At 44.0% G+C, this 10,576-nt stretch overlaps 1 protein-coding gene across 10 annotated transcripts in view; it reads right to left on the reverse strand.

Annotated features, from left to right (window-relative positions):
* The window catches only part of LOC144507009 (calpain-3-like), a 132,234-nt gene extending 122,368 nt beyond the window's left edge, over positions 1-9,866 (reverse strand). For 4 of the 10 annotated variants that reach the window (XM_078233533.1, XM_078233531.1, XM_078233535.1 and 1 more), the window contains exons 1-2: positions 9,162-9,866; positions 8,833-9,071 (exon numbers count right to left, since the gene is read on the reverse strand). In XM_078233533.1, coding sequence (XP_078089659.1) covers positions 8,833-9,071; positions 9,162-9,198 — 276 coding nt within the window. In that variant the 5' untranslated portion in view covers positions 9,199-9,866. Of the gene's footprint in view, positions 1-8,666; positions 8,809-8,832 lie in introns of those variants that run through there. The other 6 variants (XM_078233534.1, XM_078233532.1, XM_078233537.1 and 3 more) reach the window with 5 other exon arrangements.
* Between the last annotated feature and the right edge of the window lie 710 nt (positions 9,867-10,576).

Here is a 10,576-nt window from a genome sequence, read left to right on the forward strand (position 1 = left end):
AGGGACCCCCACCACACCCAAACCACCAGGGACACAGAGAACACCCTATCCCCTCCCACCCACGGACACACAGAACCTCCCCACCAGACCTACCCAACAGAACCTCCCCCCTCCCTGGCCCCGGCTCTACTTCTGGTACTGCCTGGGCACTGCCTCCCGCCAGGGGAGAGTGCACCCAGGCACTGCTATGGTATCACCCAGGCATGACCCTCTTGACGAGAGAGAGAGGGGAAGAGAGAGAGAGAGAGAGAGAAAAATCCCCTTGTGGGGGGAACGACACAGTGGAACGCCCGCTGAGTAAATGGTAATTGTATGGTAATGGGGTTCCCATTACATCTTTGGTGGGGGGGGTTGCTGATGGGGAAATCCTGGCGGTGTGAAAGCCATTTTGGGACTCCTCTCGATTCTCCGCCCCCACTGCCATTTCCGACTGCTGAAACCAAGAGCAAAAATGTCCCCCAATATCTCTGCTTCTATCTCTTTTAGAGCTGTAGGTTGGAGATCCTGCAGAATTGTTGGATTTAGTCCGTTGAATTTCTCCAATACTTTTTCTCTGCTGATACTAATTATCTTAATTTCCTCACTTTTTTAGTCCCTAGATTATCCCCTATTTCTAGTAAGCAACTTGTAAATTCTACTGTGAGGACAGATGCAAAATATTTGTTAAATATCTCTAATTTCATCATTCTTCATAATAATTTCTCCTGTCTCTGCTTCACAGGGATGAATTTTATTTTAGCTACTCACTTACTTATTATAGATTTATAACAGCTTTTACAATCTGTTTTCATATTTTTGGATTTTTACTCTCATTTTCTATTTTTTCCCTTTCTATCAACTTTTAGGTGGCCCTTTGGCTGGCTTCTAAAACACTCCCAATCCTCAGATTTGCTACTATTTTTTGCAACATGAGAAGCCCTTCCTTTAATCTACTACTATCCCTCACTTCCAGAGTGAGATACAGTTCGGTCTTCCTTGCCAAGTTTTTGTTTTTCAATGGAATGCATTTTTGTTGAGCATTTTGAATTGTTTCTTTAAATATTTCCCACTGTTCATTTACAACTGTACCTATTAATCTATTTACCCAATTAGCCTTAGCGAGCTCACCCCTCATACCTATGTAATTGATGTTGATGAAATTTAAAAGACTCTTGTCTGTGATTGGAGTATGCCACTTTCAAACCCAACATGGAATTCAATGGTATTATGATCACTATTTCCCAGTGGATCTTTTACTATGACATTACTAATTAACGTTGCCTCATTACACAATACTAGATCTGAGATAGCTTTATCTCTTATCAATTCCACAATGTGTTGCTGCAAGAAACTGCCATGAAGAGATTCTACAAATGCATCTTCCGGTTACTATTTTTTGCAATATTGTAAGACTCTATTTTTAATCTAATACTATCCCTAACTTCTTGATTGGATGGATCTTTCTTACTGAGTTTTTGTTTTTCCATGGAATGTATTTTTGTTGGATATTTTGAATTATTTATTTAAATGTTTCCCACTGTTCATTTAAGCCACACCTTTTAGTCTGTTTATCCAATTTACCTTAGTCAGTTGTCCCCCCATACCTATAAAATTGGCTTTGTTTAAGTTTAGGATTCTTATTTATGATTGCAGTATATCACTTTCAAATTTAACCTGGAATTTAGTGGAATTATGATCACTATTTTCCAATGGATCTTTTGTTCCGACATTACTAATTAACCCTGTTTCATTAAACAAAACTAGATCTAAGATAGTTTTATTCCTAGATGGTTCCAAACATATTAGTCCAAGAAACTGTCACAAAAAAGTTCCACAAACTCATTGTAGATCACTCTTACCAATTTAATTGTCCCAGTCTCTATGAAGATTAAAGTTCCCCTTCATTATTACATTAGGTTTGTTAGAAGCTCCAATATTTTCTTGTTCAATGCTCTGTCCAATGGTATGACTATTGTTTGGTGGCCTATAAACTACTCCAATCAAGTTTTTCTTGTTACTCCTTATTTCCACCCATACTGATTCTACTTCATAATCTTCTGAGAGCAGATCCGTTCTCACTAATGACCTAATAGTGCATTGGAATGAATGTGTAACGGAGATTTATTTGAAGAGGGCAACAAGCTAGTGTTGATTCAGATAGTCAGAGTTGGATTAAGAATTCACTGACCATCAAGAACATTCATGGGCCCTTCACATAAGACCCTCAGCATCACCACCCCACAATCCATGAGAATACAAATGTGTAGTAAAATATATAAACATATAAGCTTGTAAAATATTTACAGATTGAATTAATGGTAAAGCACAGCTTATCATATATATTACAATTAAATGATAAAATGAATCAGTTGTCATGGATATGGAAAAAAAAGTTGACCATAAATTTATTGCCCAAGGCTGCATTGTACCACAGCAATTATCTACTCAGAGCACATAATTATACTTAAGGATACAAAACCATAAATATTTCAACTGGAATATTTTCTCTGCAAGAATATCCAAGAAGTACCTGCTGTTTGTGCCATCTGAAATTATCTCAATCTACCTGCCATCAGATACTTACTTTCACTTGTTTATTTAATAGGGAAAGATTTTTTTGGAAGATGGAATGGCAATAAATTACTGGGGAAAAATTACTCCCAGTTTGATGATCCACAATTTATTCAAAATAAAAACTATTTTAACCCCTGTCTCCAGATAGGTGGGAGAGTGTTTGGAGAAGAGATTATGTAGTGCAGCGAGCTGAGGTTCAAACTCCGGTCAGTGAACTAACAAAGGTTAATTAACAGAATAACTATATACATTACAGCGCATGGAAAAAACTCCAACTCCTGGACCAGGCCCAGGCAAGCCTGAGTGAGTCCCCAACTCAGCTCCCGATTGGACCAGTGGGTCACATGACCTTTTCAGGGAACTGCCTCTTAAAGGGCTACACCACCCATATTTCTCTCTAAGTTTGGAACTATACACACAAAGACAGATAAATAACTATTTACAAAAATAACCCAAAGCTTCGAATACAGTTAATTACAAGTCCAGTCTGTCTGGTGATTTCTGAATTCACTGGGAGCGACGAAGCTCCTGGGCAAGCCCCTCTCCTCCTGCTCCTCGCTGGATGGACTTCCAACCAGTAAGAAACTGCTTGGGTCAGAATCCTATCATCGAATCATAGAAACCCTACAGTGCAGAAGGAGGCCATTCAGCCCATCGAGTCTGCACCGACCACAATCCCACCCAGGCCCTACCCCCATAACCCTACATATTTACTCGCTAATCCCTCTAATCTACGCATCTCAGGACTCTAAGGGCCAATTTATAGCCTGGCCAATCAACCTAACCTGCACATCTTTGGAATGTGGGAGGAAACCGGAGCACCTGGAGGAAACCCACGCAGACACAAGGAGAATATGCAAACTCCACACAGACAGTGACCCAAGCCGGGAATCGAACCCAGGTCCCTGGAGCTGTGAAGCAGCTAACCACTGTCCTACCGTGCCGCCCCTGCTAACCACTGCGCTACCGTGCTGCCCCACTTACTTCACTTCACTTACCGATGCTTACCGAATCCTCTTCACTTACCGATGCTGCCAAGGTTATTTCTCTTGCTGGGTGATGCACTTCACCCCCACTCACATTGGATGGTACCACCCATTACCGGCACGACAGTACTTGACTGCTACTCCAGAGCAACACTCACTTGTCTCTCCCTTAAATGATTCACATGTTTCCGCACTCTATTTCTTTGAACATTGATGATGTACCACACCAGCCCAGTCTTTTCCCCAACTTCCCCTGTGATCCACAGTGGTCCTCTCCAAAAGTTCCTTGCAAAAACCAGGTCGCCCACCCTGAAAGCTCACTGCAGTTTGCATGATTAGTGACACATTGTCTGGGCACCCTGCTTTATCTCCACCCTCCCCACCTGGTTTAGAAATACGAGATACAGGCACTGCCGCAGTCACCCACCCACCCACCAATAATTCAGCAGGGAACACCCCCATGGCAGTGTGAGAGGTCATCCAATAAGCCATCAGAAACCTTGAAACTCTTAGTTTGCAGGGAGCCTGGGGGCTGTTTTTTGGTTGATACATTAAAGGTCTGGACAGCTTTCTCTGCCAACCCATTGGACGCCGGATGATAAGGTGCTGTTTTAACATGCCAAACCCCATTTGACCACAAAAAATAATGAAATTCCTCACTAGTGAAAGTCCCCAGGACCTCTGACAATCCATGGTTGGCAAACGTCTGCCGCAACTTCTCTATCGTCGCCATTGAGGCTATGGATCTCATCACATGCACATGGTGCAGCTGGCATAGGTCACATTGCTTGACCACGCTTTCAATGTCCTTGTCCAGACCTGGCCACCAGATGTAGCCGCATGCAAGCATCTTCATCTTGGTCATGCCATGGTGGGCTGCCTCCAGTAGCAGCACCTCACTGGCTGGAGGAGTAGGAGGGGGGCGGGGTTGACCACTCTCAATCCCAATAACAACACTCCATTCTCTACACTCAACTCCTCTTTTCGGCTTTGACAGGGCCAAAACTGCAGATTTGTCATCATTGCAAGCATGAAGGACCATTCTTCTTACTTTCACCGGTGCTGGGTCTCTCTGGGTCCATGTCCAGATTTGCTGGGAGGAAATTTGTAGGATATCCAAAAGGTTCAGGGTGGGTATGCTATCTTGCACCACTGGCAGGGATGAATCACTTTGCAGGAGGGAAAAGGACTTAAGGCATCTGCATTCGAAATGTGAGGACGCAGCCTGTGCTGGACCGAGTACTCATAGGCCACTAACTGCAATGCCCAACACTGGATTCTGGCTGAGGCAATGGGAGGAGTGGCTTTATCCTTCTTGAACTAGCCCAATAACAGTTTGTGGTCTGTAACTATCATGAAGTGCAGCCATGTACATATTTGTGCTTTTTTAAAACCCGTACATCATCACCAAATTCTCCTTTTCAATCTAGCAGTAGCCTGTCTCTGCATCTGCCGTAGTTCTGGAGGCAAAGGTCACAGGCCATTCTGTTCCCTCTCCCATCTTGTGTAACAGCACTGTCCCCACTCCATACAGTGAAGCATCATACGTTAACACCATCTCTTTTTTTGGGTCGAAAAGCACCAAAAGGTCAGATGTTTGCAGAGCAATTTTGATTTTTCTGAAGTCCTCTCTCTAGGGCTTATTCCAATACTGTCATTGATATTTTTTCAGCAGCTGATGTAGAGATGCTAATAGTGTTGACAGATTGAGTATGAAACTCCCATAATAATTTACCATGCCAAAGAAAGACTTCTGTTCGGACACGTTATGAGGCACTAGTGCCTTTTTGATAGTCTTGACCTTCTCCACTAAAGGGCACGATCCTTGAAACTCAGGTACGTGACCTCGGAGGCCTGAAAGTTACATTTGTCTTATTGGAACCTTACTCCTGCATCTTTAAATTTTTTCAGTACCTCCTCGAGGTTCGCCAAATGTTCCTCTTGGGAATCCCTGTGACCAACACATCATCTAGGTACACCAATACCTTAGATGTGCCCTGCAGCAAATCCTCCATGGTTCTCTGGAAAATGGCACAAGCTGATAAAACGCCAAAGGCCAACCGGGTGTACTTGTACAGACTCTGGTGAGTATTTGTCGTCACATACTTCCTTGAGTCCTCATCCAGCTCCAACTGCTGATACACATGGCTCATGTCGAGTTTGGTAAATTTTTGTCCTCCTGCTAACTTTGCATATAGGTCCTCACTCTTTGGGATTGGTTAACCATCCAGTTTGCCACTTAGTTTGCAGTTAATTTGTAGTCCCCACAGAAGTGAATCATTCTCTCTGGTTTCATCATGGGAATAATAGGGGCTGTCCGCTCTGAGAATTGTACGAGCCTTATTGTTCTCAACTCTTCTAACTGCTTCAGCTCTGCTTCGATTCATTCATGCAAAGCATAAGACATTGGCTAAACTGTAAACAATTTGGGAGTGGAGTCCGAATTAACAATTAATATGGCTTTGACACCTCATATCTGCCTCAGTTCATTACAAAAGACCTCTTGGTATTTCCTGAAAACCACTTGGAAACTATCATCATTTATACTGAAGATCTCCAGCCAATTTAATTTGGTTCAACCAATCTTGTCCGAATAGGCTGGGGCCCTTGCCCTTCACAATGTTGAAAGGTAGTCGAGCTGATTGATGCTGGGATATCATGGGCGCAGATGTTATTCCCAATATTTTTAAGGATTCTCCCCTATATATAGCTAACCTTGCCGAGGTTTCTTTCAACTTCATCTCTTGGGTACTGCCTTTCAAATATTTATACATATGTTCTCCCATTACAATGGCTGAAGATCTAATGTCTACTTCCATGTGGAGCAGAAGACAATTTACCAATAATTCAATTACAATGGGACTGATTTGCACACACTTAAATTATTCAACCGTAACACCACGAGCCTGTCTTTGGAGTTGCTCTGCGAGTTGCTATTTATATTATGCCCTTGAGCTGGAGTTGTTTTCTTTTTCTTTGCCACCCAGCGGTTCTTCCTCTCTCTGCAATGAATGTGGATGTGGCCCTTCTGGTTGCATTCAAAACACACTACACTCTTAAGTCTACATGCTTCTTGATGGTGCTCTATCCCGCACCGGTAACACTCTTCCACTCTCTCGATCGACTAACCTCATCTTCTGTTCCGTTGTCCCCGCTCTTGTTCACTGCTCCTGCTTGCACCGACCTCCATGCCCTCGTCTTTGGTGCCAAAATTACGAAGGACCCCTCCCCCAAGCCTATTCACCTCACAATGCTGCACGCTCTGTAGTTACTAGCAACCTTGTCAGCTCTCGCCATAGCCTGTGCAATCTCCATGGCTTTGGCTGATGTAACAACCATTTCAGCCAGCAGCTTTTTCTGTATCGTCAAATTGTTCACCCCACAAACTAGTATGTCTCTGAGCATATCTTGCACTGTGGTTCCAAAATTGTACTGTTCAGCAGCTGTCTCAATCTAGCCACAAACTCTGTGATAGACTCTCCCAGGTTCCTGTTAGTTGACTTAAACTTATACCGCTGCATGATTCCAGATGGCTTGGGATGAAGGTGCTCCTTTATTAAGGCCACCAGCTGCTCGAAAGGTTTGGTATCGGGGCCTCTGGAGAAATTAAGCTCTGGATCAAGTTGTACTTTTGGGCTCCTCAATATTTACAGGGAGGCGTTGAGGATGTGGAGGATGGGGAGACGCTGCTGATCTTACCGGACAACAGGATAATCTGTTGTTTCTCCTCCTCCTCTATTCCACTGGCTCTAAAGAATAACTTAATGTATTAACTTAATGTATTGATCCCAATATTCCATGTTGGGATCAAAAGCTTTGGGTATCCTGGTCAAAGGCATGCTTGACGCATATTTGGCTGTTGTGGCCTAAATCCAGTAGAAGCCAGGTCTTGAAATGCAGCTGACCACGCAGATCTTCCAATTTACCCTCATTGCCACTGTAGCATAGTGAGGTAAAGCTCGAGCTCAGGTCAGTGAACACTGGTTTATTAACAGAATAACTATACATTACAGAGCAAGGAAAAAGACCTCCACAGGCCCAAAACTCTGACTCCTGGAGTAAGTGATGATGTGGAGATGCCCAGGCAAGTCTGAGTGAGTCCTCAACTCAGCACCCAATTGAACCATTGGGAAATAGCCCTTAAAGGACTATGACAGATTAAAATGTCAGAATCGGGCCATTCAATCCCGACCCAATCGCACTTCAGCTCCTTTCAATTTTTAAATGCAGAAACCAGGTCACAGATGTGGCTCTCACAAAATACAAACAGGGTCCTAATAAACAGACATAAATGTCACTGTAAGCGAGGGGAAGATCCTTGCTGTGGGATTTCCTGCAGCTGAGCCAAGTCAGGCTCCCAAAGCAAGTGGCCCTTTCAACATACCAATGAGTCAGGAGGAGAAGGAATTCTCCCACAAGGCCACTCAAGGAATCCCCCCAGCCTTCCCCACTCCCAGTTGCTGTCTGGAGCTGGTGTTCCCTTCCCCATGAGAAGAGTTCTTGGCTGTGCCTCCCAACACCCATACTCCCTCCCACTCACCAGCCAGGCTGTCAGTGTGGCTGACTGCCAGGCAGCTAGGCCCTGTCCTACAATATGCAAATAAGGGTCAGCCATTAAGATCCGCGGTGTCTCCACATCCCTCACATTCTTATTGCCTCCCTGTAAATAGGGCGGCATGGTGGCACTGCTGCCTCATAGTGTTGGGGACCCGGGTTCAATCCCCTGCTTGGGTGACTGTACAGAGTTTGCACGCTCTCTACGTGTCTGCATGCACTTCCTCCGGGTGCTCCGGTTTCCTCCCACAGTCCAAAAGACGTGCTGATTAGGTGCATTGGCCATGCTAAATTTTCCATCAGTGTACCCGAATGTGGCAACTAGGGGATTTTCACACTACCTTCATTGCAGTATTAATGTAAGCCTACTAGTGACACTAATAAATAAACTTTAAAACACTTTCAATGTCGAGGCAAATAGTCTGACAATTAAAAAAGGATATGTTGCCAAATCTGGAACCATTAATGTGGCTGACTGCAGATGCAAGCCAATACCCAATTTCACTGCAAACATGCTGCACACCACTTAAACAGAACAAGAGAACAGGAGGAAAAAATATCAGAAAAACAAACCTTTCATCAGAGAAACATTGCAATCCATTATGAGGAACACACCTGATTGTATACTCTAACTTAGACTTAGAAGCATTCCCATGTCGCACACTATAACAGACTAAGCATAAAGCTACCCACAGACTGCACCCATTGATTTATGTCGAAGAAACACCATGTCACTCACTGGGGGTCTTTTCCACTCCAGCTTAAAGGGCAGAGCCTGGCTGTAAAAAAGTGAGGAGTCATTGGCAGGGAATTCCTCATCTTCAAACAAGACACCTTTTCTTAGACACTCCTCTTTCAGCTGTTGAAAGACTTCACTCTTGGCAAAGACAACATTCTTGTTACGGTGGATGATAGGATACAGGGCAGCTTTGCTCGCCAGTTCAGATCGGCTCCGGACACGCGTTGGTGATTCCTGCACTGTGTTGATGACATGAGGCATAGTGACAATCACACGGTTTCACAAAAATGGAGGAAAATAATCTATAAATAGGAGAAAAAAATACAGACCACAGAACCAGGAAGGAAATTGCACTTGGTTTTTCATAAAAGAGCAAAATAGATTGGCTGTTTGCTTTTGCAGCTTATAAATACAGTCAAAATATTTCAATCAGTTTCTTTCAGGACATATATCCACCAAGAAAGCATAAACCATAAAGCATAAGCTGTTCCACCAAATATCACATTTGAGGGGCACCAGGGACTTTGAAAAAGTTTTGGTTCCAGGTTCCTCACAAGGCTCAAGATTGTTTTGTATGATCACAGTAAAACTTCCTCACAGTTTTCTGTTCAGTAAGTAAAATAAAATTCAAAAAATCATCCAAGCTGTGAGCAGTATATTTGTTGAACCTTTCCGAATTGATCCTTCTCTTTCTCTCTCTCTCGTTTTCTTTCTCTTGCTCTCTCTTGGGCTTCTCAGCTGTTCTGGTTTCCTTTCAGAAGTGAAGTCAGCCAACACTAGCAAGCAAGATCAAACACTAAAAATAAACTTAAGGAGGCTGTGCCTTTGACAACTCTATTTGTCCTCTTATCAAGGATCATGTAAACGGAGACAGATCTGTGCTCATTTAGCAGGATTTTTCTGTTTTTCTCAAATTTACTTCCTCCTCCTTGATGCGCAATTAAATCACTCGGGAGGCTGGATCGTACCCGGGAAATAAAGGCTTTTATTACTAACAAGAATGGAGCACACTATATACAATACAATCCCAGACTAAAGGGTCACCAGGCAGTGCAGTGACCTTTATACTCCTCCAGGTAGGCGGAGCCAACTGGAGTGTACCACAGAACAATATCAACAGGTAGAACAGCCCAACCCTAACCCCAACAGTGACAACAGTAACATCTCTACAAGTACCCATAGTGCTGACCATCTATGGTTCAGTACTCATAGTGGTAACCAACTATGATTCACCACATTCACCCCTCCTTTAAAACAAAGGCCGGCGGGGCAAAAGAAAACAGAATAACTGTTCATATATTCACAAGTTCAGTCGTATTGGAGGACCGCACCGTCTCTGCGATCTCCTCAACACTGGCGGTAATGCCGGTTCTGGTGACCGTGGTGACCTTCTCTCCAAGGCGATGTCCAGTGACTCCTCCAGTTCCTCACGGACGGGTGGACCACGAGGTGGTGACAATCTGCTGGACTCAGGCAAGCTGTACACGGGAGTAAGAGGATTAAGTGGTGGTCCCGATACTGCCCGCGCCGTGTCAGGAGGAGAGATAAAGGTCAAGGGGTCCCTAACTAGGGGTGTGGGAGCGACTGGGGTTTCCAAGTCCCCTGCTGGCGCCAGATCTCTAATAGAGACCGTGTCCTCTCGCCCGTCAGGATATGCCACATAGGTATATTGAGGGTTGGCGTGGAGGAGATGGACCTGTTCAACCAAAGGGTCGGACTTGCGGGTCCTAACATGCCGCCGCAG

The sequence above is a fragment of the Mustelus asterias genome, chromosome 18, assembly GCF_964213995.1.
Source record: "Mustelus asterias chromosome 18, sMusAst1.hap1.1, whole genome shotgun sequence".
NCBI classification, from domain to species: Eukaryota; Metazoa; Chordata; class Chondrichthyes; order Carcharhiniformes; family Triakidae; genus Mustelus; species Mustelus asterias.